General features: G+C 47.9%; 12 protein-coding genes across 15 annotated transcripts; 6 read left to right on the top strand and 6 right to left on the bottom strand.

The window, feature by feature from the left end:
- Positions 1–789: 789 nt before the first annotated feature.
- Positions 790–3,314, bottom strand: FVEG_10984 (serine/threonine protein kinase; the record flags this gene model as incomplete). The annotated part of the gene is made up of 6 exons (XM_018900145.1): positions 790–877; positions 931–1,418; positions 1,479–2,131; positions 2,191–2,357; positions 2,416–2,729; positions 2,790–3,314. 6 exons carry the CDS (start codon positions 3,312–3,314, stop codon positions 790–792), a joined length of 2,235 nt encoding a protein of 744 aa, XP_018758375.1.
- Positions 3,315–3,913: 599 nt separating this feature from the next.
- On the bottom strand, positions 3,914–6,155 carry FVEG_10983 (hypothetical protein; the record flags this gene model as incomplete). Its single annotated transcript, XM_018900144.1, has 6 exons — positions 3,914–4,272; positions 4,323–4,496; positions 4,551–4,741; positions 4,791–5,668; positions 5,722–5,806; positions 5,870–6,155. The coding sequence occupies 6 exons, from the start codon at positions 6,153–6,155 to the stop codon at positions 4,072–4,074; spliced, it is 1,815 nt and encodes a 604-aa protein (XP_018758374.1). The 3' UTR covers positions 3,914–4,071.
- A 2,059-nt stretch (positions 6,156–8,214) lies between these two features.
- On the bottom strand, positions 8,215–8,854 carry FVEG_10982 (hypothetical protein; the record flags this gene model as incomplete). Its single annotated transcript, XM_018900143.1, has 1 exon — positions 8,215–8,854. One exon carries the CDS (start codon positions 8,852–8,854, stop codon positions 8,234–8,236), a length of 621 nt encoding a protein of 206 aa, XP_018758373.1. The 3' UTR covers positions 8,215–8,233.
- A 156-nt stretch (positions 8,855–9,010) lies between these two features.
- Positions 9,011–14,428, bottom strand: FVEG_10981 (hypothetical protein). 2 transcript variants are annotated; one of them, XM_018900142.1, is made up of 3 exons: positions 14,380–14,428; positions 10,935–14,293; positions 9,011–10,886 (listed from the first exon to the last, which is right to left on the bottom strand). In XM_018900142.1, exon 3 carries the CDS (start codon positions 10,849–10,851, stop codon positions 10,501–10,503), a length of 351 nt encoding a protein of 116 aa, XP_018758371.1. In that variant the 5' UTR covers positions 10,852–10,886; positions 10,935–14,293; positions 14,380–14,428; the 3' UTR covers positions 9,011–10,500. The 2 variants fall into 2 exon arrangements, with proteins under 2 accessions (XP_018758371.1, XP_018758370.1); XM_018900141.1 differs by having other exon boundaries at positions 10,935–14,428.
- On the top strand, positions 12,655–14,218 carry FVEG_10980 (hypothetical protein). Its single transcript, XM_018900140.1, has 4 exons — positions 12,655–13,000; positions 13,053–13,518; positions 13,583–13,713; positions 13,768–14,218. Exons 1-4 carry the CDS (start codon positions 12,820–12,822, stop codon positions 14,130–14,132), a joined length of 1,143 nt encoding a protein of 380 aa, XP_018758372.1. The 5' UTR covers positions 12,655–12,819; the 3' UTR covers positions 14,133–14,218.
- Positions 14,429–14,540: 112 nt separating the features above from the next.
- On the top strand, positions 14,541–17,131 carry FVEG_10979 (hypothetical protein). Of its 2 annotated transcripts, XM_018900139.1 has the most exons (3): positions 14,617–15,050; positions 15,099–16,745; positions 16,794–17,131. In XM_018900139.1, the coding sequence occupies exons 1-2, from the start codon at positions 14,865–14,867 to the stop codon at positions 16,314–16,316; spliced, it is 1,404 nt and encodes a 467-aa protein (XP_018758369.1). In that variant the 5' UTR covers positions 14,617–14,864; the 3' UTR covers positions 16,317–16,745; positions 16,794–17,131. The 2 variants fall into 2 exon arrangements, with proteins under 2 accessions (XP_018758368.1, XP_018758369.1); XM_018900138.1 differs by having other exon boundaries at positions 14,541–15,050; positions 15,099–17,131.
- Positions 17,132–17,296: 165 nt separating this feature from the next.
- On the top strand, positions 17,297–18,336 carry FVEG_16942 (hypothetical protein; the record flags this gene model as incomplete). Its single annotated transcript, XM_018906178.1, has 2 exons — positions 17,297–17,324; positions 17,375–18,336. 2 exons carry the CDS (start codon positions 17,297–17,299, stop codon positions 18,334–18,336), a joined length of 990 nt encoding a protein of 329 aa, XP_018758367.1.
- A 21-nt stretch (positions 18,337–18,357) lies between these two features.
- On the top strand, positions 18,358–18,828 carry FVEG_16941 (hypothetical protein; the record flags this gene model as incomplete). Its single annotated transcript, XM_018906177.1, has 1 exon — positions 18,358–18,828. The coding sequence occupies one exon, from the start codon at positions 18,358–18,360 to the stop codon at positions 18,826–18,828; it is 471 nt and encodes a 156-aa protein (XP_018758366.1).
- A 75-nt stretch (positions 18,829–18,903) lies between these two features.
- On the top strand, positions 18,904–19,234 carry FVEG_16940 (hypothetical protein; the record flags this gene model as incomplete). The annotated part of the gene is made up of 2 exons (XM_018906176.1): positions 18,904–19,130; positions 19,165–19,234. 2 exons carry the CDS (start codon positions 18,904–18,906, stop codon positions 19,232–19,234), a joined length of 297 nt encoding a protein of 98 aa, XP_018758365.1.
- A 12-nt stretch (positions 19,235–19,246) lies between these two features.
- Positions 19,247–21,247, bottom strand: FVEG_10977 (MFS transporter, SP family, sugar:H+ symporter). The gene is made up of 3 exons (XM_018900137.1): positions 21,106–21,247; positions 20,769–21,054; positions 19,247–20,716 (listed from the first exon to the last, which is right to left on the bottom strand). Exons 1-3 carry the CDS (start codon positions 21,208–21,210, stop codon positions 19,380–19,382), a joined length of 1,728 nt encoding a protein of 575 aa, XP_018758364.1. The 5' UTR covers positions 21,211–21,247; the 3' UTR covers positions 19,247–19,379.
- Positions 21,248–21,520: 273 nt separating this feature from the next.
- FVEG_10976 (hypothetical protein) lies at positions 21,521–22,635 on the top strand. Its single transcript, XM_018900136.1, has 3 exons — positions 21,521–21,798; positions 21,863–22,179; positions 22,234–22,635. Exons 1-3 carry the CDS (start codon positions 21,595–21,597, stop codon positions 22,409–22,411), a joined length of 699 nt encoding a protein of 232 aa, XP_018758363.1. The 5' UTR covers positions 21,521–21,594; the 3' UTR covers positions 22,412–22,635.
- Positions 22,082–24,753, bottom strand: FVEG_16939 (hypothetical protein). 2 transcript variants are annotated; one of them, XM_018906174.1, is made up of 7 exons: positions 24,682–24,753; positions 24,592–24,621; positions 24,450–24,544; positions 24,087–24,397; positions 23,342–24,036; positions 22,814–23,292; positions 22,082–22,764 (listed from the first exon to the last, which is right to left on the bottom strand). In XM_018906174.1, exons 1-7 carry the CDS (start codon positions 24,718–24,720, stop codon positions 22,446–22,448), a joined length of 1,968 nt encoding a protein of 655 aa, XP_018758361.1. In that variant the 5' UTR covers positions 24,721–24,753; the 3' UTR covers positions 22,082–22,445. The 2 variants fall into 2 exon arrangements, with proteins under 2 accessions (XP_018758361.1, XP_018758362.1); XM_018906175.1 differs by having other exon boundaries at positions 24,450–24,534.
- Positions 24,754–25,006: the final 253 nt, after the last annotated feature.

Here is a 25,006-nt window from a genome sequence, read left to right as displayed (position 1 = left end):
GAGCTCATGTCGCTGAACAGAGGGTCACTCAAAATACCACAAGGTTGTATGCTATCGTCAAGGTCCAGATCCGGTGAGAATTTGCTGCTTATGCCTTGATTGGTAGTGTTTGTAGCTAGTCTCTTTGCATCTGCGTCTGTCCGACTTGACGATGGATGATCTAGATCGGGTAAAGGTATTTGTTTTCCTGACAACCTCCCTCGACTCGCTATAGAATCCGTCCATCTCCACAGCGTCCCATATCCAAGACATTCCTTGCCTAATGATATGCACTTGCGACAAGAGGGGACGGATCCATCACAGCGAAACCTTTTTCGCCGACAGTTGTGACATCCGTTTGGGTTTGTGCGCTGCGAGCCCATGCAGATTTGCGCTAAACATAGACACAAGGTGGTACAAATGACTTGATTGTAGCTCAGTTGAAGCTGGCTGGGTCCAAGATCGAGTGGAGCGCCAGGTATAAAGATGAAGAAGAGGAGACATCTCTAGCTTGAAGCAGATCCACTCTCCTCTGTAAAAGCCCTGGTTTTCCATGGTGGGGAACTCTTGAGCCAGTAGTATTGAACGGACGGATATAACAGCTTGGATACTTTAAACCCGTCGATAAAGCTCTATCGAATGTCATCATTACCAGCCGTTCAGTCATATCTGTTTTATGATTGCTGAAATATCTGAAAAATCGAATAGAATAGGCCTCACTTTATTAAAAATATATATTTATTCGCTATCATAATATTATTCCCAGGGAGACATTTCTGGTCTCTTGGTGCCGTTCCGTTGGGATTCCTCTTAGTCGTCATCGTCATTATGCTTAGAAATACTGCCTATGATAATCTTAGGGACGTGGTCATCGCAGTGTTTGGTGTCAACAATATCGCTGTGCACATTCTTCAGTTCTTAACAGCTATCACAAATAAACACCGTACTTACTATTCTACCCCTCTGTGTGTCCTTTTGCAACGATCGTCAAGAAACTTAAGCCGCTTCGACCCAATATCGTTACGACCAAATTGGATGAATTGGAACATCAGGTCTGCTGGCTTGCCGTTCTTCTCGATTAGAAGATTGATGGATTCGTGAATGACATCGGTCACTTCGGGCTCATGTTCTGGGTCCCATATGCCATCAGTGAAAATATAAATGCCTGTAGGTTTCGTGCCGTTTTCCTTCACTCGTTCCATCACGTCTCCCAAGCACTTCTTCATGTCACACCATCCACTGACTGGTGATTTGTTCCTGATCTTGGCCTCGACCTCTGAACTGTTTTCGCACTTTTGGGGATGACAGGACTCAGAGGCAAAATAAAGATCCATACCGTCTTTGTCAGATACTTTGACTGAGTAACTAATAACTCTGGCAGTCTCTGCAACGTTTCTCTTATGTAGTCGCATTGACTCAGAATCATCTATTACCAATATCTAAGTAGTGAATGTCTTATTTCAGCCCGCTGATAGCTAATTGGAAGTGGTTGCGCATACCTGATCTCGTCCACCATGACGATCAATTTGGTTCCGAGCGTTCTGCATACCTGGAATACTCATCCCAGCATCGGAGGGTTGACTCTTATGTCTCATAAATTGTTTCCATTTTCTCTTTGTCTTCAGTGCCTCATAAACCTCTAATACTGATACTTTCCTCTCACCATTGTAAACGCTCAGTCTGTTGCTTATAGGAGGGGGGGTTTCAGGAGTTATTGACCGCTGCGGCATGGGGCCTGACTTCCGGCTTGCGTCATCGATCATGTTTATGGCCTGTGCCTTCGCTTGCATCGCCATTAGTCGTCTTGGAGCTTCCACCAGCAAGTACTTTAGAATAAACTTGCTCATGCAGCGGGAGATGGAGTCTCCACCAACTATGTCTTTGAGAATCTCCGTGTGAAAATCTTGAACTGCGGGAAGTACTTTGCGTCCGTCGTGGAAGCATGCATCGAAACCGGCTTCTGCAATTTCGGGAAGCTTTGCAATTGCATCCTTTCTCTTTATACGATATCTCTCTTGACACTCGCTCCCTCCTATGGACCAGACGAGAAAGTCGCTGTAAACGGCCCCGAGGGACCATAAGTCCACAACCGAGTTAAGGTGAGGTCTGACTTCTCTTTGTATCTCGAAGTTGGAGTAAGCCTCAGGGGCCGCTTTGATACAATGTTGGGTTAGTGGAAGCCTGGAGGCGTCGGGCAGAAGAACCACTTACAATACATCCGATTCCCTTCATTATCTATAGGCACCGTGACGCCCTCGCCACCATTTCTCACAATTTCAGCTAGTCCAAAGTCCGCAAGCTTGAATGAGACGTCATAGTTAGAGGCCCCCTCTTCTCGGAATACCAAAATATTCGCTGGTTGGATATCATGGTGGATCCTTACTATAGGTCAGCGCCGGGGTGGGGAAGAACGAAGGGAGTACATCATAAACATACCCAGAAACAGATCTAGAATCATTTTTGTCTGGATTGTGAAGCTTGTAAAGGCCATCTAGTAGCAGCAACAAGCGGTCCCAAAGCAATTCTAAATCCCTAGAATTGCCTGGGCGTGTCCTCTTGAAGAAGTCAAGCAGAGAGCCTTCACGGGCATATTCCAGAATAATAATTCGCTTATTGGTTTCTGGATACTCGAAAGAGCCATAGCAGTTTGTGATACCCTCGTTGAATATTCCAAGTCTTGTGTACACTTCGGCTTCTCTCCTATAGAGGTGTCTTGTATCGACGCCTTTATAGATCTTGAAAACAACTTCCTATTAAGTGTAAGCAATTGATTAAGTCAAAGTGATAACACCTTGGAGTTTGATACTGACTCTCGGAACAGATTGACAATAATCGTCATCTATATTGACTACTTGTATCCCTGCTGCAGGCGAATTCCAGCCTTCTCTCACCACAGGGCCCTTATATTGAATTGGTAATATTTGCTGCTTCTTGAGTTTTCGCCTGTCGCTTCCCAGCCTAGGGAACACCCATGGACAGAATTGCCACTGCTTGGCCAGGAAATCGTCAAGACAGCCATTCCATTGGTCAGGGAGACCTCCCAACGGTAGGCTGCTGTCATTAATTCCGAGCTCGAGGAAGAGGCTAATATTGCCTAATTTTCCGATGAAGACTAGAACAGAAAATATATGAAGACACATGTCTCTGATAGTATCAACTGACACTGAGAGGGGGGGATCGACAGTGTTTATGATCTCGTAGAGGGCTTTCCGCGACCAGTAGTTCTTGAGCTGAGTGCCAGACACATACTTCTTCTCTTCGTCGAGGCCGTTGAAACCAGTCCTGGCGTTGACCTGTACCCACTGACGAAATTCGACCGCCAGTAGCTCAGTCATAATGACGAGTCTATCGAGTTGAGCTTAGAGCTTAACCAGAAGGAGTTCATCCACAGGAGGAAGGAGAATGTTTTGGCCATATATGGATACAGCGTGGGCATGTGGTATACATTCCGCCAGGGTTTGATCATTTTCAACGTAGAGTCAGGCTGACCCGCCAAGGCAATCGGGGCTGTGAGGCAGCGGTTACAATATCCTTTTGGGTGTCCAGAATGGGGACAACGCATACGCCACCGACTCAACTCAGAGCCCCGTTCTACCATAAGATACACCCACTGTGTATGGTAGTGACTGCAATTGGTATCCTTGGCTGGCTGAGCAAGCAGGACGCCCCCCACAGTACAACACAGTAATCACAGTACAGCCACCGCGGGCCTGTTAAAGTGTTGCGGGACCGAATTTCTTTATCACATCATGGTGCTGTCCTGCAGGTCTTGCCGCCGGCGGCCAACACTTTACCCGCTAGACTCGCTGCACGACTCGTGTGTGTTGGATCTACTGAAATACATGTAGCCTACCCACTGATGGAAGTATTGCGCCAAATACGACGTACATTGAACCAGTCTTTAGATCTCCCTCACACGATAGGTATGAAAGAAGCAGAGAGATTTGCCATTTAGCACTCCCAGTATGGTCAAATACAGACACAATGAGTAATTAGATACTCTACATGATTTAGTCTAACAGGTATACAAAAGAAATACAAAAAGAAGAGTGCGCTAAATTCCGCTAGTCAAACAACAGAGCAGCTTTCTACTCAAACATTTTCGAGTGCAATCCGCCTACGTGCTCTGCGCGATAGGCACCTAAACACTAAAATCCACAGGAGAAAGGTAAGCGCCATGAGAGGGAAGCAGATTGCAGAAAACAGGCGGAAGGCCTTGTCGTGAAATGTGACTGCATTGTCCACGCTGGTCGCATTTCTGTTCACCTCAACAAGTCCGCTTTGGAAGAACGTCTAGAAAAGAATCAGTCTGGAAACTCAAGGGTTTAATAAAATTGACTTACAGCCGCAAACATTGCAGGGAGGAATGCCAATGTTACGCAAGTGATGACATGCATTGAGATAGTTTCTTTCTCAGTTTTGTATGCAATACGCTCCATCTTCTGGGATTGACCATATGAAGTTTCAGTGAAGATGCGACCGATCTGTACATTGCGATATTGTAGAATATCATCGAACTGCATGGCATGTAATCAGTAAGGCAGAATACTGGAATATCCAATGTGCTTTACCAATGCCTTTCCGTCATGGAGCCATGCCAGCAGCGAATTTACCTGCGTCATACGAATCTCGAGGTTTTTTCTGATACGCTCAACCCGTCGTGCAAATGATAAAATATCTTCCGCGCAATTTTTCTTAAGAGATTCCGGAAAACCGCGCTGAGATGGCAAGTTCTGGTAGCGCTCTGCAATATCACGGAGGGCTTGATGGGTTAAGCTCCATCACCAAACGATAACTCTCCAATTGCTCACTCATGTAGTGAAGATGCTGTAGTTCTCCAAAGGAAAAGGTATCGAGATTCTTGAGGTTCTCGAACTGTCTTTTTTGCAAATGGTCATCGTCGCCTGCATTCCCAAAGAGTTCAGATTTTTGCGTAGCCCTGTACCTGTAACGTTTGAGCGACTTGACAAAGCTGCGAATCTTCTGAACCCATTCCGAAGGCGCTGGAGGAAGTTGCTTTTCACTTTCACCAAGCTCTGTAGGTCGCGCTCTCTGTGACCCCAAGGCTCGTCTTGCCGACGCGCTGAACGCGGGAGGCTGAACAACTTGAGATGTTTGGGCCTTTGCCAAGATGACGCGGACCTTGCTTTCACAATCACGAATACACGTTCGCCAATCTTCGTCGCACCACTCAAGTAAAATAAGGTGAATGGCAAGAGTAGCAGCAAAAGATTTTGGCAAGTCATTCTGTGTATCCAAGTCTAGTATTGCAGGGTCGCCTGTTGCTTCTGTAATTCTATTCTTGAATAGTTCATTAGCCTTGATATTGATCCACAGTGCTTTACCTGACACAAAGTCGAAAGAGTGATATACAGCGGCCTGTCGGATATTCCACCTGCGCGATCCATCGTCGTTAGAGCCTCGCTCTACAGATCGCAAAAGATATTGTATGCGATGCTCACGTCCTGAGCGACCAAGTGTGGAAATGTTTATCAAGTTTGAGTCTTGTATACCAAGTGTATCATCAGAGTCAAAGCCTGTCATGTAGTAATCGGTCGGGTAGTGCGTGGCACCGAAGGCAGATACAAAGTCGATGAAGGTTGGTGGAATTTGGTGATACGACGTGATATGAGAGAAGCTATCGCGAGAGCAATTTAATGGAGACCGCGAGGTTTCGGCCTGAAGAAAACTACAGGATATTAGCCGAAAGGGTCGCTAGGGATCGCCAGCATTGCATCATACATAAAGCGAGATCTTGGATCTCCTCCATTCTTGTGAAGATGATTTCGGACAGATGGGCTGTTTCGAATCATCACTGTCCGGTAATCTAAAGGGTATTAAAAAATAAAAATAAAAACTTTATGCTCAGGTGGAGGAACCAGGAGCTAACCTTTGCCTCCATCTTCCAAATCGTGGAAATGAATTTCTTCAAAATCGAGATTGAATAATTTTTTTTCTTCGTCATCGAGGTACCGACGGTATCGCTCCGTTGTGCTCTTCAACTGCTTGCGTTGTAGAAGGTTACATGGGTAAATTGCCTGGCGGTCGCAGCTAGCTCTCAGGGCCTCGTAAGCGCGCTCTGTAGGGTCAGACGGCTCGAGACCTGCAAAGGCTTCTGGACAAGAACTCTCAAATGAGCTCTTCGAGGGGAAAATGGGCGAATCTTGAGCATACATGTTGGACTTTGAGCAAAACTGATACAATATAATTGCAATATGGTAGTTTTTATTTATGGACAGAGCATGAATCAGGTTCAGGTTTCGGACCGTTATATTTATCCACCTGCTCAGCTCAGCACTCCTGCTGTAGGGGGTACACGATAAATGATGCGCCCGTACAATGGGGCAAAAACCAGAGCCAACCACCACAACAATTACATAGGTACAGATGAACAACAAGTACAAGGAAATTACAGACACTGTGTGACAAAACCCTGTACGGTAATTCCACGCAGCCTTATTTCTTTTTGGTTCTTAAGCCGTCGATGGATGCTATATGGCTCTGGAAAGAGATGGATTAGCCGCACTAAGTTGGTGTAATTAGACAGATCACAAACCTGTGTCAAGTTGCATCCATCCGGCAAGTTGAAAACGTAATGTCCACCGACAGACTTTTTAAGAATCACGATCAGCTGAAACTGTCCTACAAAACCCACTCTTGGTGTGTGCTGCATGTCTTACCTGGACTGTGATTGTATCATCATTGAATTCGGTGCGCAGCCACTTCTGAAGCGTGGATCCGGATAGGCTGTAGTCAGAGCAGCGGGCTTCAGCCATGATGGTAGTGTCATGCGTATGGAGCAGGCGCCTGTTTTGCTTTCAATGACTCGTCTACGTTCGCCAGGGCGGCTTTTTAAGAACCAAGAGTAACCAGCCCCAGAGGTCAACGAGCGTAGCAAAACCGGCGTTGGGGCAGCAGAGCCTCACCTGGTCATAAACCGGTGAAATACAATGTCTTGAACGAAGCCAAACAGAGAGCCCAGCTGAGGTCCCATGACCCATTGTATACACCATGTCAGTGGAGATGATGCAGTATACCAACTACAGGCATGGAAGTGATGAGTTTTACCGCTTATCGCAAGCAGGTTGACACCCTATTGGCCCGTAGTGGGGGATAATTGGACAGCTGCATCTTCGTGGCGTTGACCTGAGGGGGGTGCGCAAGCAGGCTGTCGGTTAAATGGGTAAGAAAGAGCGGATAGCCCGAAATTGCGAGACATTGGGGTTGTACATATTGGCTGGGCGATCATATCATTGTAGCATCAGACGTGTCACGCAACTTTTCGCATAAACATGGCTATGCCGCTTTGTTGGCCTAGTAGTTATAGAGTCCAGGCTTGAGAGCCAACAGCCTCCGTGTCTTCGTGTATGTTGTGGAACACGAAATTCAAGATTTTTGAAGCAGGCTGAAACCTCAGCACTGTCTATTCTAATGCCACTATTATGCGGCCACGGAGTCATTCCCACGATGGCTTAGATCCTGTTTGCTCTTTAGAAACAAAGGAGACGTCAACCTCAAGACAGTCAGCTCGTTGCCTCGCATAATTAAGTTTACAAATTGGGATCCGTGGCCGTTCCTACTTCAGACTGTATTTATTATGTTGAAAGAGCTGAAGCGGATTGGTTCTCTGGGCAGTACTTAATTCTCTACTTAATCTAAGGTAGGTAAGTCGCTGATCTTTGCCTGAAACCGCGCGTCTTGCAGTGGCGTATCACGAGTGTGACGTGGCTCTCTGTCAGCGGCAAAACAGAGCCTCATTTCCACCTGCTAATATTTACATATAGTATATAACTATACTGACTCGCTTACTTTTAGAACGAATATAAGAGAAATATTATCTAAACAGTTAAGTTAGCAGCAGTAGGAGACAATAAATATATCTATTGTTATAGATAGATTAATTATTTTAACTGTCAGGTTGCCACTTTCTGCACTTTCTGCTCCTAGCGTACAGTCAGACCTCTGTCACACAACCCTGGCTTGGCCTCCAGCCCAAGACGGAGTTAAGGCCTTCCGATGTTACACAGCATACAGTAGGGATAACTGCAGTAACATAAGCAGGTATAACTCGCTATTTACTTACTACTGGAACTAGAATAATTTAAAAGTTAACATGTCTCTAGAGCAATATGCAAGTAATAGCTAATTAGTGCTTTAAATATGAAAAGAATATACTAAGATACTTATTTTCAGCATAATATAATATCAGGCGTTATACACAATGCCATCATATTAGCCAGTCTTAAACACTAGTTCAAACATTCCGAGCCCCTTCGAATTCCTTCAGAAACTCTACAGAACTCTTTACATGACCCCGAGAAGGAATGATCTTATCCAAGATAACACGGTGAAGCTCCGCATCCGCATCAGCACAAGCGTCACTGATGACCGTTGTTGCAAATTCAGCATCCGTCGCTGTGACCGCTGTTCTCAAAACACAGCCGGAAGTGCTCAGGCCTGAGAGAACGACAGACTTTATGCCCTTCTTCTTCAGATAGTCAAGCAAGCCTGGGGACTTGAGCGCCGAGATATGCCCCGGGACCCGGTGAAAGGTAAGCTCGTCTTTGTCATCGGCCCGAAGTTCAGCTGGTTCGGGTTGTTCCAGTGTCTTCATGACTTGCAAGAGGCCTTGGAAGCGGTCGACGCCTTTGCAGGCCGGGAAGGGAGTGCCGTTTGCATCGATGAGGCAGTGAACAATGGTGATGTTGTGAGCCTTGGCCCAGTTTCGGAGCTCAATTGCGACCTTCAATGCTGGCTCAGCAACCGGGCCAGCAACCTTCTCGATGAACAGGCTGTACCAATCAAGGAGGAGAAGAGCGGTTTCAGAGGGCCCGTAGGCGCTTGGGGAAGAAGGGTCGATTGTAGTGGCAGACATGTTGATGATATTAAAGCTGGTTGCTAAGTGTTGGAGTTGTGATAAGAGTTGAGCTTGGAGTATGATCAAACAGCGGTAGAATACGACTCTTATATACTCTTCTGGAATTACAAGATCGGCACTTCAAAATGATCAGTGGACTTAGATTTGGTGGACTCGGCGATATGTGCAATTAACCCCGTCTGGCGTTATGAGGTTATCCCCAGTCGGTGCCGATTCGGCAAACCGGTTTCTATATTTCGCCCCACTACAGGGTACTCAATACCTGTCATCCTGATTGACAAGTACAGTCGAAGCAATCTAATTGTCTTTCAAAGGGCCTGAAAGAGATAACATAGACATATACGTCCTAGTGCTAATAGGAACTGTAACACTGATAATACCAGTAGCCCATACAACCATATCCCACCACGAGACTTCTCAATCATGAGCTCACAAGATAGTTAGATATTTTTTGAATACCTCTAGTATTGCGTCATGATATGGTTAAAACCAACAATGTTTTTCTACCAAGCAAATCACTGCATCTGAAAAATGATAACCTCAGTATCTGAAATCAGGATGACTAAATTTCTGTTGTTGCTTTTGGCCTCTACAAATGACTCTGAGCCAAGGAGCCGTTCGCTATCACCCCAAGCAACCTTTCGAGTATCGCAGTAGAGAGTCCAATGTGCCCGGTTAAAAACCCGTGCCAACTCCACCTTCCCATTAGCGCCAAGTTCAAATACAGCAATATCAAACACTAAATGTTTTCTTTCGGTAAAAATACTGCCCGGTAAACATCCAGAGTCTGCCCAACCTCGTCTAGCGCGGGCTCGGAGTAGTGTCGGTCGTTGGGGCCCCATGGGTTTTTATATAATCGCTGAAAACCCTTGGAGATCTTAAGTCGCGCAAGTAGGAGGATGGTATTACCTTGAATGGGTGTGTTCTGAACATAATGCCCACTTTCATCAAGGATGTCATCCCTGCGTGGATACAATAGACCCCCATTCATTATCACAGGGTTGAAGTGTTTGTCCGCATATGCGACTCCTCGTCACCTGTTTGCGCGGCGAAGGCAGCCACCCAGCCAAACGCATCGGCTGAAAATGGATCTGGGGGAGCCGCTGACGCACTGCTAGTCATTTCTGGCAATTTCAACGAGATTGTGCCGTCGTTCAACCTTTCTATCATCTCATCTCGCTTTTTCTGGTAATTGTCCTCGACAAATCGGGGTCTCCAGGCGTGCATGAGCAGAGAAGCCCAACAGTCGCCACCGATACCAGTGCTTGGATATAACGCCTTGTTGTGAGTAGACACGAAGGTATTGTAACCGCCATTTTGACTTGGGCTTCCGCCAAACTCTTCCCATGCTTTCGCATATCCAGAAGTCACTTCTTGAGCGGTGGTGGTTCCATTCAAGACGTCACTTAGACGAAAGCTCAAGATCGGTGGCTAGTTGCAGATTTGGAAAACACAATGAGGCTCACAGGCAGCGCCTAGGAATCCACTCTCCACCATGTTCCAATACACTTTATCGTTTAAGCTGTTTTTATCGTATTCGAATGTAAAAGCACCGTCACCCCACAGAACTAGATCGTACCTCATGGTAAGGGTTCCCGGCTTTCGGTATCTAGCATCGTCAAAGAGACTATTGTATAACAAATTCATTGTTTGAACGTAAGCGCTGTCCATGATGTTACCTTTCGTGACGGGATCAACCCAACCCTCGGTCCTTGGGGTTCGCGCAATTCCTCCACCCGTGCTCGCATCGCGCCAGTAATACCAACAGTTTTGTTAATCATTTTTTCCATGGCAAATTTGAGTAAACCTGGGGCGGCTGGCAAACGATGAAAGTGTGCCAACGCAAGTGCATAGAAAGAATATGCAAGCTGGAAGCGGTAGGCACCGAAACCGTCGTTAAGATCCCATCGACCCATCATATTGGACCAATCCCCTGTCAATTGGCGAGCCAGATTGCCAATTTGTCTTATACTGGCGACTTGCTTCTTACTCATCTTGCCATGAGACTCGGCCGTTGTTGACTCCTGGTCTAGTACAGTAAGATACCGGGCTGAGACTTTGGCGTCAAGGTTCATACTTAATAGTTTCTGAAGTCTCTTGACGACTTCCTCTTTACTGAGACTGTCGTTGAGGTTATCAAGAACTTGGCCATCTGGCCCAAGAATGAAGGTTATGGCAGTATGGGATATAGTGTAGCCTTCCGGTACGCTATTGTCTGTCTTGTGCTGTGCAAAGACATGGAAGGCTTGTCGAACAGACTCGAGCTGCTCCTTGGTACCATTTAAGCCGATAAAGTTCGACGCTCCCTTTTCATCGAGAAAGTCGTATAGTTTGCTCGGAGTGTCACGATCTGATCGACTGAGATGTAGACTAAATTAATTCGCTTTGAAGTCTCGGGTTCAATATCGTCTAAGACAGACTGTAAGCGCTCAATCGTTCCAAGGCATACAACTTTGCAGTTGGTAAAGCCGAAAAAGACAAGAGTGTATTTTCCATAAAAGTTTGTTTGTTTCTGTTACCACAGCGCCGTGGTGATTGAGGAGTGAAAGTGCTGGGTTGAACGTGCTTGCAGCCATTGTAAAGCCTGTCAAGATCTAATATTCGAGCTACTTCGGTTGATCGATAGGAGAACAAGGGTACTGTTTCAAGATTTCAAGTCACCATATTACACTGGTACATCCTTTTATGTGGTATTGGCACGGGCTGAAGCGGACCACGAAGTGCGGCCCTTCCCCCACAATGGAAACGGATACCGGACCAAGGATACCCACACATCGGCGTTTCTCTGAGCCTGGTAGTCCGCTTACCTTATGCTTAGGATGAGACCAAATTCTCCCTTATATAGATCAGGTTCTTGGCCCTGAAAATGGCGTAGTCCGCATCGCCGCAGCGGGTTAGCTGTGGCATTGAGTGGCTGTTTCAAAGCTCGCAGAAGCTGCGACAGTGTTGTCCCAGTCCTCACATGGCTTCAAGGTACGCGGAGACTACGCCGTACCAGGTGCTCGGCTGGTGTTACCGAAAATTGAGACTTATCTGGCCATGAATCAGCCTTGAGTGACCTTGCGACCATGTCTCAAGATTTGCTTTGTTCAGCCAGCCTGTGTGGAGTTCTGCATGAGAAAGGAAACACCGATAAGCATCCCGTGCCAAACCCTCGGTTACATCGGTAAGATGCTCAACAGCAGGGATCTTTGAAGTCCAGATGATAAGGCGCATTGAAAAGGTACAAGCGTCGCCCCCAGTCTCATGATTCGAGGTCAATGCGCAAGGGATTGATCTTGGGAGATTTAAGCGAAGCAAAATGTCAGAAAGGATGCTAGTGATGCTGGCACTGAGTAAATTCTGCATTTCGGGAATGGTTCGTCTCTGCAAAATCCATGATAAATGCCAAGACTCAGGAGCGGAATTAAGAGCAGACTCAGCTGTGGCTTGACAGCGAGTCAAGACCGCATACCGATGTAAGAAGCCCCTTGTTGGCAAAAGGGGAAATTAGACGGCCTAAGCTTGCTTCAGCTCTTTATCAGTTCAAGCCCAAGGAAGGATTGCTTCTTTTCCAGATGATTTGTCGAAAAGATAACCGTCAGGACTCTCAAACAAGGCTTGCAACCAACAAAATGCTGCAGCCAGTAGCAAGGCCACTACCCCAACAAGCGTAAACTCAAAATTAGCGAGTAATCTGCAACGTTCGGCTTATCTATTGGAGCTAAGACGGGATTACGATAGAGCGCGCTTCTTTCGGCATGGTTGTATCCGGGGAAAGCTATATCATGGGATTCGTGGCTGGCTCGAGCGAGTCAGTTGTTCTGCAGACAGGTTCAGCTCTCGTCATCGGCCGCCATTCAAAATGCAGATCGCCTCCTGCGTCGCCCCCATTCTTGGGGTACCAAAACTTTTCGACTGTTATTTCCCATTATTTTGCTCAATCTCTATGAATAGGCGCTGCAACAGCGCGTGCTCACACCATGGCTGGACTCCAACCTAATATTTGGGCTGGTGTTGCGATCCCATGGATCGCGGCCTTGACGTCCCTCATCCTTCGCGTCTGCGCTCGGCGCATGACTAAGATGAGCTGGTGGTTTGATGATTACTTCACCATCCTGGCGTTTCTCTTCGCGACGGGGTATTGTGGCATCATGGTTGAATGTCAGTGACAATCCCGTTTTGTTTATGGACAGAAGACTTACAGCCATAACAGGGACGTTGCATGCATATCTCGGAGTGAATATTCCCGACTCAATGCCGACCGATGAACGTGAGACAATTCTACAGCGAGCACGATTTTTGACCTACTTCAACTCCCTCTGCTACGCGTCATCAATCGCTTGTTCCAAGCTCGCGATTTTATGTCTGTATTGGCGCTTGTTTCGCATTTCATCCATTCGCATTCCGATTATGGTCATGCTTGTTATGGTAGTCATCTGGATTATCCTCCGAACCTTCATGCTCACATTCCGTTGCGTCCCTGTCCAGTCCCTTTGGGACTACACTATTACAGACAAGGTCTGTAACATCAACAGCGACCAGTTCTTCCTGGGAACCATCACGACCCATTTTATCATGGACATCATCATCCTGATCTTGCCTATTATTGAAGTCTTCAGGCTAAGACTTAAAACGGGCCAAAAGCTGGCAATCGGTGCTCTATTCCTTCTGGGTACCATGTAAGATCTCATACCTCCCACCCATACATATCATCCCGAAGTATTCGACTGACCTCAAGTACAGCGTATGCATTGCATCAATGTTTGTACTCATTGTGCTTGTTAACTACCCCGATAACACAACCCAGATGCCCCACGACTATGCCATGTTCTGTATTCTGGGCTCCGTTGAAGTCAATATCGCTATTGTCTCTGGTCAGTAGAAGTCTCTGTCAACCGTTCGATTCAGATGTTAATGAGCTGTCACAGCATGCTTCCCTCTTCTTCGTCCAATCTTTGTCCATATTCTCCCTTCCAGCTTCCTCAGCTCATATGGCAAAAGCAGCCAACCTATCAGCCGACCGAGCAATGCTATCAAGCTCACGACACTTATTCGGACAAACAAGGAACGTGACGCTGATGAAACAAGCTCAACGCATCAATTGGCCGATGTTGAGAACGGACTGCATTATCACTCTGGTGACTCGCAACGGAACGAAGGAGTGCATACTATGATCTCGAGTGAACAGTCTGGTTCTGGCCCGGAATTTGACACAGCGGGAATACACGTGCGAAACGACACGGTCGTGGAGATTAAGCAGGTTGAAAGCAAAGGCTTTTATCGTCTCGAGTAATTTATATAGAGAATCAATAAGCCTTATGGATATACAGTAGAACACCATTATTGGGACGAATGACATCACGTCGTACCACCAAACCGTTTAATGGTCACCTCTCCTGTCTCGTTCCGGTACTACCTCGAAAAGAACAGGGGTCAAGAGCCCGTGCTAATAAGCTAACGACCTTGATGTCAGTGCTGGCCCATTATTCCACGGCACTCCAACACTCCAAGTGGGACCCGAGGCTTTGCGGCATACGTACTCCGTACTCTTGAGAAGCCTACGGCCTCTCGGATGGGCACAGCCTCTCAAATTCGGAGTGCGTTGCGTAGACATTCGCGATGTTGTCATATTTATACTTTCTAGACATATTAAAATAAAATTATACGGGTAGTGTTCGTGCGCTGACTTATGGCATGAGACCTTGAATTAAACTCTGTTGCACCGCCGAGAGTCCCGGATACTACGTCGGTAGTTTCCACGGCGCCCTGAAAATCCTACCCGATCGACATGTACTACGTACTCACCTGTGCGTTCGTGCCGGAATTTTTAAATGACAAAGTCACACTGCATCATTCAATCGACCTGCTGATTCGCTGTGCTCCTGCTGACATGCAGTGGAAACTTTTGCACTAGGCTGGTGACACAAGGGAGGAGGTAAGCAGTCAGCCGCACGTACATAAGCCTCCTCCCCTCTGTCTCCGTCTTCTCTCGGAACTCCTCATTCACCTTCGATTCATTGACAAGATGAAATTGAATAATTTCCTCCCCTTCTTTGCCTTGGCAGGCCATGCTCTCGCATCGCCCAAACAGGAAACCATTGAGGTCGATGTTTGTATTGTCGGCGGCGGCGCAACTGGTGCTTACGCTGCAGTCAAGCTGCGAGAGGATTACAAGAAGAAGGTCGTGGTGATTGAGAAGGCCAACAGACTTGTGAGTTCTACCAAAACAGAGGAAATACCGTTACTGACGCATTCTTAGGGCGGTCATGTCCACGCTTACAAGCCGAACGGCAGCTCGACACCGATCAATTATGGAGTCCAGGCGTACCTTGACCGAGACACAACCAAAGCTTTCTTCAAGAGATTCAATGTCGGACTCGTCTCCCCCAATCTGATCAGCGCCGCCGAGGGGTTGCTCACCACCAAGGACATTGATTTCAGCACTGGTAAAAAGGTCGATCCCGACTACGGTACTATCAACTCCACTGTCGCCCTGGCCACATATGCTGCATTGGCCATCAAGTACCAACCCTGGTTCGAGAACGGCTACTTCAAGAAGGGAGAGGTCCCCGAGGATCTCCTACTTCCCTTTGGCGAGTTTCTTGAAAAGTACCAGCTTGGAAGTGCTCTTTCCGTCCTTCGAACTCTCATCTGGCTTTCCGACGCGACGCACACCCCAACTTGGAATGTCATGGCTGTTGTCGGAGAGCCTCAACTTGCGGCCTTTGGATTCGGTCTTACCGGTCCTTCTTTCAAGTATCCATCCACAGGCTCTACCCTGTCACTCTACGACAACGTCTACAACTTGATCAAGGATGACGTTCTTCTTGAAAGCACTGTTGCCTGGAGCAAGCGAACTTCCCAGGGCTCAGAGCTCGTCGTGCAGACACCCTCTGGCAAGAAGACCATCAAGGCCAAGAAGGTCCTCTTCGCAGCAACTCCATCCCCAGACAACGTTGGAACCTGGGATCTCGATGCCAAAGAGAAGTCGCTCTTCTCCAAGTTCTCTTGGGAGACGCTGTACGTCGGCGTCGTCGGCAAGACAGGCCTACCCAAGACCGTCGGCGGCATTACCAACACCGCTGACAACGCCACCAACTACTACCTTCCACGAGGTAACTTTGTCGATGCCTACTCTCGCTCGGGTGAGCAGGACTTCTGGACAACTCGTGTCCTTGGCACGGCCAGCCTGACAGCTCAAAAGGCCAAGGATCTCATCAAGCAGGTGTTTACCAACATCGGCAAGGCTGGAACTTACGATGTGACCACTCCTGATATTCTTGCATTTGCGTCACACGGCTTGACTGTTCCCAAGGTCTGTCCTGAGGAGCTTGAGCGCGGCTTCTACAACAAGATTTATGCTCTTCAGGGCCAGCGTAACACGTTCTGGACTGGCCTCACTTGGGCTCCTGACTACACTCCTATTCTCTGGGACTTCACTGAGAAGTTGTTCCCCCAGATCCTGGCTGGTCTTTGAGCGTGGTCACTTTAGTGGTGATAGGTAAAGCGTTGCGAGATACGCGACTTGAGTGCTTATACAGCCAGCTTAGAGTTCTATTCATTATGAAACATTATTTTATAGACTGGTCTATCGATATAGCCATGTGAAGCATTTAGTATTCCCTTGTGGCCTAATTGTAATGAAGAATTCTACCTTGCTGGTATCAATTGGGTTTAACTGCGCGATCTGAACCCTGGGTTACATAAAGATACGCTCGTGATAGGTGCATTGCTTACCTGGCAAGCCCTGGTTCACTTTAGATATAAAGACATACCCCGGACTGTCTTCTAATAGCAACTGAAAACAGGCCAAACACGTTATGTATAAGATGCCAAAAGGAAAACAATTAAGAAAATTCATTGCAATAGCTTCGAGAACATGATTTGCTTTCGGGGACTTTAAATAGTTAGTATTGCTTGTTTCAACTGGATTTCGCCCTCACTAATAGCGAAGTATTTGAACGTCTTCTCAGGCAGTGAGCAAGGTCGAGTAAACAGAGTGTGCTCCATTACTCCAATGCAAGGCTCAGGATTGTAACCATTCTGGTCATTCGGGAGAACTAGGATGCAGCTTACATCACACTATCTTACATGTGTAGCATGTGAAGTCAACGTCAAGGAGGTCTAGAATTGAATCCATCATCAGATCGAGACAAAAGCGTTCGGGGGTCTAAACGCTATGACCACTAACAACAGCCTAAAAAGGAGCCACCATATTTGGATCCTAGGTAATGCAAGGGGCATTTTTCCACCACAGGCAATCGACTGGTCTAGAAACGAGTGTAGGATTTATACGAGCTCGCTAAGTGGACTTTCAGTCATGTTACCGAGATTAGAGTTCAATGGAAGGATGTTCTATTAATTGCTATAAATAAGCATAACATGTGTTGAGGAACATAAAACCGTGAATTGTTTCTCGGGCCCTTCGCCTCAATATCTTGGAGGGATCAAGTCAAAATGAAGTTTCCAACTGCCTTGACGCTAGGTACACAGGCAGTTTTCGATTGAGATTATCCCAGCTGACAACCACAATAGCGTTAGTCGCAACATGCGATGCTCTCAAAGTGACCATCCTCGCAGATACCAACCGCGACGGAAAAGTCGACAAGAAAGACCTCGATGGGAAATCTTCATGGACCGCTACTCGAGGCGCCTTGATCTTGCCGAACATTGGCGACACTGGCCTTCGTTGTGCTAAGAAATGGGGACCCAGCGTCGACATCATCCCAAGTAATGAGACTTATTTGGACTTGTGTAACGATGCCACAGATGACATCCAACGCAACCCAAGATATCTTGCGCCGCTCAAAACCCTTCCTATATCCGGATTGAGTCCTTCTGCCAACGGATCTATTCAAGTTACCGATAAAGCAGCCGCTGCAAAAGTCCGTGTCTTCACAAAGAAGAGCAACAAGTGGACCTACGTATCAGGCGATTATGTGTTCTCGGCCAAGGAGCTTTCATCAGGCCTCGAACTGGGCATTGATGCACGCGATGTCCGACGCCCCAAGGGCTGGGATGGCAATGCAAAGATACAGTTCACAGTCACTGATGGCAAGATAAAAGCAACCGACATTGTCGCTGTGCGAGTTGCCCCTGCCTTGACGCATCACCACGGGCAGGTGGCTCAGCGCATCTTCTCTACGGGTGTGAACGAGCCTGGCTCCAATCCTCAGCAGGAGCAGTTTGTAAATGATATCAAGCGCAACGTCGCCAGTTCCGGTATCAAAGACCCCATCTTCTTTTTCGACAACCAAGATATTTGGACACAAGACTTTTTTGAACCCGGCTACTGCAGCATGCCTGGCCCCAATGGCCCGGTTACTATCCGAATTATGATCAGATCAGTCCAGAGCTCTCGTCGATCTGGTCGCGACGCGTTCCATGAGCTCCGAAACGACAAGGTTGGCGCAGTACAACATCCAGGTGACGGCGATACTATCGACTCCACTGGAAACCTGGAAACTATTCCACCCTACAAGTACAATGAGAAGTAATTCCCTCAAGGCAGAACGATCATGGGCGCTTGGGACGGAAGAGCTCCTCTCATGGTTGACTTTCTCAAGGCCCAAGAGGTTCAAGACCCTCTTATTCTCGACACAAGCTGGTTGTACGTTGGCCATGTTGACGAGTTTCTCCAATTTTTGCCTGCCTGCAATGAGCGTGGATGGATCCTTATGGTCGCAGATCCGCTCAAGGGCCTTGATCTACTGAGGAAGGCGTCCAAGGCTGGTCATGGAAATGTCAAGGCTGTTTCCCGTTCGCTTCGAGTGGAGGAGAAGAAGCAGGAGCTGTGTCTTCCAGCGCAGACTATTCAAGAGGCCCTCAAGTTCAAGGACTTTGACGCCATCCAGAAGAACTCAGCTCAGCGCATTGAAGCCAATCTCAACATCCTCAAACGAGAAACTGGGATCACGGACAAGGACATCTTCCGAGTTCCCATGCTATTCTACTATGCTGAGTCGGACAGCTGGTTGTGCCCTGGCTAGAAGCCATCAGACTCAAATGCGGAGGACGACTCCTCCAAAACACCCCAAAAGGCGTCAGGCAAGACCGGCATCACGATGAAAGGCGCCATGGGACCCGTTCACAAGGTAAAGTCGATCGTGGAGGCAGGTACCCCAAAGAACTCATTGCAGCGACAAGCGGTTGATACAGCTAGCCAAGTTCTAGCTCTCTGGCCGGGTACAGTCAACGGCCTGGTTCTGCCAGACCAAAAGGTCCTTGTACCTAAGCCCTGGGGTCCAGTGATCAAAAAGCAGGATATCTTTGCGAATGCAGTATCTGAGGTGTATGCCAGTGCTGGGTATAATATTACTTATCAGGATGATTGGTTCTCTCATTTCAAGGGGCAAGGAGACGTTCATTGTGGCAGCAACTCCTGGAGGGCAGTAAACATCAAGTTTTAGGAAGTTATTCGCTTGCATCAGAGTTATTATTTTATTTCTTGGTATCAGGTATTGAAGTAAAGCTGTGTACTGCCAGTCTAGTATACCACTCCATCCCTTGAGAAATGGTAGCAACTACGCAGGTCTCCAGCTTAAGCAAAATGCTCGGCTGTAGTAGAGTCTTCCTTAGCAAGGCCAACCTTGTGCCCAGGAATGGATTCGGTGAGGCCCATAGAAGATGCAATCTCCATCAACCTTGTCTTCTCCTCATGAGATGCAGTATCGCCAAAGACGAGATCCATGTCCTCCAGACTCTTTCCACGAGTCTCAGGTACAAAGAAGTAGGTAAAGAGGAAGGCAAGAAGGCAAAATGCGGCAAAAAAGATGTAGGTACCCCAGCCAAGGTTGGTCAGCATGTCAGGGGTCACAAGTCCGATGATAAAGTTACACATCCAAGTAGCGCTAGTGGTAATAGCCATGGCCTTGGAGCGATTGCCAAGGTTGAAAATTTCAGAGGGCAGAACCCAACCGATAGGGGCGAAGGAAAACGAGAAGTTGACGTCGTAGATGTAGATGAAGACGATACCAACCCAGCCAGCAGCCTTATTGTCGGCAAGACCCGAGCCGAAACCTCCAATGATGCCACCGACAATAACGAGAGAGATGAAGGTTCCAGCTGCACCACACATGAGCAACGGACGACGGCCAAGCTTGTCAATCAAGAAGAGGGCGGGCAACGTTGAAAGCGTGTTAACGATGCCGTATACACCAGTCGCCAAAAGACCAGAGGTGTTTCCAGAGAGCCCCAACTGCGCAAACATGGTTGGGGCGTAGTAGATGATGGCATTGCAGCCCATGAACTGCTGGAAAAACATGATGCAGCAGCCAATGGCGAGACGCTTGAAGGCAGGCCACGTAGACACAAGAGCAACATGCTGAGCAGCGAAGAGGGAAACGCCCCTCTTCCCGGGGAACTTCTCCGCCGATACGGACTCGTCAAACAGGACCTCGGTCTTGATGGCTAAGTACTCAGCTCTGATGGATTCTGAGTCAACATGAACCTGACGGAGTTGAGCCAGAGCGGCAAGGGCCTTGTCTTCCTTGTGACGCATGAGATAGAAGCGCGGGGATTCGGGGAAGAAAAGCATGCCAATGCCCAGAACAAGCGCAGGGAAAATCTGAAGGGCAAATGGAACTCGCCAGGCAGCCTCGGATTGGCCTGTGCATCCGTCGGGGCCAACATCATATCGAGGGTCGAACGTGCGTTTGTCCGGGGTGCCGCCTGAGTACGGTATATTAGGTGCACATCGATGGCCGCCGATGTACTGGGTTCCATACTCTAACCAGTAGCTTACGAGGATACCGAGGGTGATACTAAGTTGCTGCAGAACGACAAGAGTACCCCGAATGCCAGGGCTTGATACCTCGGACATATACATGGGCACAATCATGGTCAACATGCCAACTGAGAGACCAGCCACAGCACGGCCTGCCTTAGTGTTAGCGGAAGTAACCGAAGCAAGGGATATGCTGCAACTCACCAGCGAAAAGCATAGGGATAGAGTCAGCGCCAGCCTGGAAAGCTGACCCTATGGTAAATACGACAACAGCCAGGAGGATCGAGCCCTTTCTACCAATGTAGTCGGCAATGGGGCCGTTGATGAGCGACCCAAACCACGCGCACAGAAGTAGAGTTGAGACAAACCAACCCTTGAAACCACTGTCAAGGTAGATTCGTGGAAAGTCAACAGCGAATGACTCCATGGTCAATACACCCGACACGACGCCTTGATCATAGCCAAAGAGGAAGCCACCAAGACTGGCAAACTAATGATAGAGTGTCAGTTCTGATAAGAGTTACGAAAGGAAACCGCTCACCATAGAAAGCCCAAAAATGTAAGGGTTCTCACGCAACTGGCGCCAGACACCCTTTTTGGGTACTGCATCGAGCTGCTGCTCACTGGTAATTTGGTCACCAGCCATATTGAAACTCGACAATTTGAGTGATGTTCAGGTCGAAATTGAATCTGGGGATTGAGCTGGGGAAACAAAAGGTTGCGGAGATCTTCTGGGGTTCTTATATTCGTATAGGATCAGCATAAGGTGACCAAGTTTTGCTCCGTGTGCAACATGAACCCCACAGAATATTGGAGATGGATACTACGTAGGACTCCATCTCACTGGGTCCGGCCGACTCCAGTCCGAACCAATTAGGAATCAAGGAGCTAAGTGTCCGGGCTACTGTATCCCGTGGGGAATTGGAGTTGTCGTTACATGACTCAAGACGGATCGATCTCCTCCAAAGAGACGAGGATAAAGAGGACTGAAGTGGCCACCATTTCGTATTTATTCATCACTAATCCCAAAATGGACGGCGATTTGGGCAAGACAACAGCGAAGCTAATTGAACGCGTCGAGCGTCTTTTGACCGAGCAGAAGCTCTGCAGTCCAAGACAACGAATCTTGATTGCGCTGGCTGGTATACCAGGATCGGGCAAAACCACGATATCAGATGCTTTGATCAAAGAGCTGAAGAAGAACGGTATTTCCGATGTCGCAGTCCTTCCTATGGTCAGTGTGTCCTGGAATCCCTGACCCCAAGCAACAGCCAGATGACTAACATCCAACTTATCAGGATGGATTCCATTATAGTCGCACGACTCTCTGTTCCTTTGACGACCCTGAAGAAGCATTTCGAAGACGCGGCGCACCTTTCACATTCAATGCCGCCGCCTTGGTAGATCTCGTCGCGCTAATCAAGAAAACACCTGTGACGACACATAACGAACCGCAAATCATCATCAAAGCGCCAGGATTCGACCACGCGAGAAAGGACCCAATACCCGATGCCACTGAGATTCCTTCGCGTGCCAAAGTTGTTATCATCGAAGGCAACTATGTACTCTTAAACCAAGAGCCATGGAGTCGCATTTCAATATTAGCAGATGACAAGTAAGTTTCGGTGGTTGCTCATTAAATTGTATCTTAGGCTAACTCGAAGTTAAGATGGTTTGTCGATATCCCAGTCGACATCGCTCGGGAACGGCTGGCATCCCGACACCTCAAAGCCGGGATCGAGACGACGATAGGAGCAGCGATCAAGCGGGCCGACGAAAACGATATACCAAATGGAGAATACATAAGATCCCATCTCATCGCACCAAATGTACGCATCATAAACTGATGACCCCTTGCAGAACGGCGTCCGATAAGTCCATCTACTGCATAAAATTAGCCCAGTCAGGCCAGCCAAGAACACTGGCAAACTCATCAGCAGAAGCTGCCGGCCACGTCGAAAAGTCCATCAGCATGGGATCGAGCTGGACATTTGCCCAATCACTCGTTGTCAACAGAGGGTCTGGCAAGATAACGTCGATGATGTTGGCGCAGCGAGTAGCGAGCTCATTGTTTGTAAATACTCCTCGGAAGATGTGGCGGACCGTGTTGACGTCGTCCTGCCACTTAGGCATGTCTGGTGATTCTAAGTTGCTAAGGATAGCGAGGACGATGACCAAGGAAGCGTGGAATGTAAAATAGCTGGAGCAAGTTAACACATATCTCAGAGACATTATTTGGGTTGACTTACATGGAGTACCAAGTCACAAGCCTGCTTCCCTGTCTCTCCTTCGTATACTGATCAATCGACGCTATCGTCGCACTCGCAGCGCGTATCGCAATGCCCATACACCTTTCATCGACCTCATTATCTGGTACCGCCATGCTGGAATTTCCCCTGCCAATGGCTCGCTTGAGAAACAGCTGGCGGAAGATGATGATCTTGAGGTTCCAGAAGCGCCACCACAGGCGTGACCTGTTGAAGAAGAACGCAGGCTCAGCTGATGGCACATGATGATCCAGCCTGAGATACTCTGGTAATGTGCTACACCACTTGTCCAGTGTTGCATCCATGGATAGCGCGTCTTCTGGTGCCACGCATGATGATGAGAGCAGGCGATTGGAGATGTAGTTGGATTTGACATGTAGATCGCTCTGATACTTCATGCCTGAGTACAGCGTCGGCCTATTTACCTCTTCTGGGGGGACTTTTGTCCCACTCGTAAGGTCCTTCACAGATTTTAGCAGAATTTCCACTTTTTGTTAGGTTATGGCGTACTCCATCATCAATATTAAGAACCGGTCGCACATCCATGACTTCCTCACCAGGGAGAAGGATCGGCCTTCCAAAGGTCGTCGAAGCACCACTGTCAAACATATACAGCCCCCACCAAACACGACGGCGCATCTCTCGCTGCAAGAGACTGATGTTCCACTCCGGCAACTCTCTATGAAGACCCAAACTCAGAGCCATTCGTGTCGCGAGCCCGAGAAAGTTAGATCCGGTGTTGGGCTTATTACGCTTCTGGCTTAGATTGCTAAACAGGATGAGAGCTTGGACAAAGGACAAATCTGCGCTTGCGAACAAGCACTCGGCATCCCCAAACGAGAGCGCGAGATGGTAAAGCTCATCATCAAGTTCAGCCTTGTCATTGTTAAGGCACCACGCTCCTAGTGCCATGATGGTATAGAGCAGCATCTGCCATGAGCGTTGATTTGGTCGCCGTATGACCTCGTGAAGCTGGGCTCGAAAGGTGGGTTCGTGCACGAAAGGATAGCTGCGGTGGTAGACATCAAAATAGCCATTCACCAATTGTTCGATAACCTGTCTTGATGCGACCGAGTTAGATAACTGGGACGAAAATTTTACTCCAGCGTAGGGTCGTAGAACTTCGGGACTATTGCCCATGAAGGGCCTCGAATGACCGGTCCAGAGGAGTAGTGATCTAAGGAAAAAGACACCAGCAGTCGGTCCTGGTGAGAGTTAATATGCTACCTACTTATGTCTGCGCTCACCGACTTACCCAAGTACCCAGCCCCTCTTGGCTCAACGGACAACGAAGCCATCCCATCAGTCAGCTCGTCCACGTCTTCCTGCCAATCGAAGCCATCGCTTTCTGCAGGCACTGCATCTGAAATGGCACCGCTGGCCTGGACTGGAGTATCAGGTGATGAAGGATTTATCGGTGGCGACACAGATGTATTCGGTTGGGATGCGTCTGCCGGTACTTCCACATCCCGCGACGCGAGGGCTTCATTGATGTCAACATCAGGGAGTAGCTGGTGAAATAGGCGCTCCACGTTTGCGAGGCGTCTCTCAACTCTGGTCAAATAGCTGAAGGGAGGGGTCAGCTGAATGGATTGTAGGGACTTGGTGGGGCAATTACTCTCGCGTGAGAGGGGTTCTCTGAGTCCTCTCGCTATAACGACACGGCCTCCCAGACCTTGCACAGCTCATGCATATCGGCCTGTCTTTGGAGCACTTCCCGGTCAGCTCTTATGATTGACTGGACTGTGACAGTGACTTACTCTGAGCTTTTTGCTCCTACAATAGTCACACTTGCGGTATATTGTTAGCCTCAAACTCGGCCTGGATTCTCATTTGTAAAATGGTCTTACTGCGGGAGTTTTTCCAAAGTGCGGCTTATTATCTGCCATGCCTTCTTGATCTATATTAGTGTTGAAGATGAGGGTTTTCCCGGGGTCTAGGAAAAGTGACATCCAGATGACACCATGTTGGTGGAGGCTTTTTTCCCGGAATATCTTTCTTCCTTTTTTTTTTTCATTCCCATCATTTAGCGTCGTTGCAATCAAGGACATGGAACGATCAGGAAGTTAAATACATTGTCTATAATGACCCATCGTGCGTGATGTAGTAAATTGTCTAGAAAGAAGAATTTCTACCTTTCTTCACGGTCACCTAGTCCATAAGGCACGCAGTACA

The sequence above is a fragment of the Fusarium verticillioides genome, chromosome 9 (assembly GCF_000149555.1).
Source record: "Fusarium verticillioides 7600 chromosome 9, whole genome shotgun sequence".
Lineage (NCBI taxonomy): Eukaryota > Fungi > Ascomycota > Sordariomycetes > Hypocreales > Nectriaceae > Fusarium > Fusarium verticillioides.
This window is presented reverse-complemented; position numbering and strand designations above follow the sequence as displayed.

Coding starts and splice junctions, on each gene's coding strand:
- FVEG_10981 (XM_018900141.1), bottom strand. CDS start 10,851: ATGAGTAAGAAGCAAGTCGCCAGTATAAGACAAATTGGCAATCTGGCT.
- FVEG_10980 (XM_018900140.1), top strand. CDS start 12,820: ATGGCTGGACTCCAACCTAATATTTGGGCTGGTGTTGCGATCCCATGG. Junction 13,001..13,052: donor TTGTGGCATCATGGTTGAAT/GTCAGTGACAAT, acceptor CAGCCATAACAG/GGACGTTGCATGCATATCTC. Junction 13,714..13,767: donor CAATATCGCTATTGTCTCTG/GTCAGTAGAAGT, acceptor GAGCTGTCACAG/CATGCTTCCCTCTTCTTCGT.
- FVEG_10979 (XM_018900138.1), top strand. CDS start 14,865: ATGAAATTGAATAATTTCCTCCCCTTCTTTGCCTTGGCAGGCCATGCT. Junction 15,051..15,098: donor TTGAGAAGGCCAACAGACTT/GTGAGTTCTACC, acceptor ACGCATTCTTAG/GGCGGTCATGTCCACGCTTA.
- FVEG_10977 (XM_018900137.1), bottom strand. CDS start 21,210: ATGGCTGGTGACCAAATTACCAGTGAGCAGCAGCTCGATGCAGTACCC. Junction 21,055..21,105: donor ACATTTTTGGGCTTTCTATG/GTGAGCGGTTTC, acceptor CTCTATCATTAG/TTTGCCAGTCTTGGTGGCTT. Junction 20,717..20,768: donor TATCCCTATGCTTTTCGCTG/GTGAGTTGCAGC, acceptor ACACTAAGGCAG/GCCGTGCTGTGGCTGGTCTC.
- FVEG_10976 (XM_018900136.1), top strand. CDS start 21,595: ATGGACGGCGATTTGGGCAAGACAACAGCGAAGCTAATTGAACGCGTC. Junction 21,799..21,862: donor ATGTCGCAGTCCTTCCTATG/GTCAGTGTGTCC, acceptor CCAACTTATCAG/GATGGATTCCATTATAGTCG. Junction 22,180..22,233: donor TCAATATTAGCAGATGACAA/GTAAGTTTCGGT, acceptor CTCGAAGTTAAG/ATGGTTTGTCGATATCCCAG.
- FVEG_16939 (XM_018906174.1), bottom strand. CDS start 24,720: ATGGCAGATAATAAGCCGCACTTTGGAAAAACTCCCGCA. Junction 24,622..24,681: donor ACTTTGGAAAAACTCCCGCA/GTAAGACCATTT, acceptor ATATACCGCAAG/TGTGACTATTGTAGGAGCAA. Junction 22,765..22,813: donor CTTGTGACTTGGTACTCCAT/GTAAGTCAACCC, acceptor AACTTGCTCCAG/CTATTTTACATTCCACGCTT.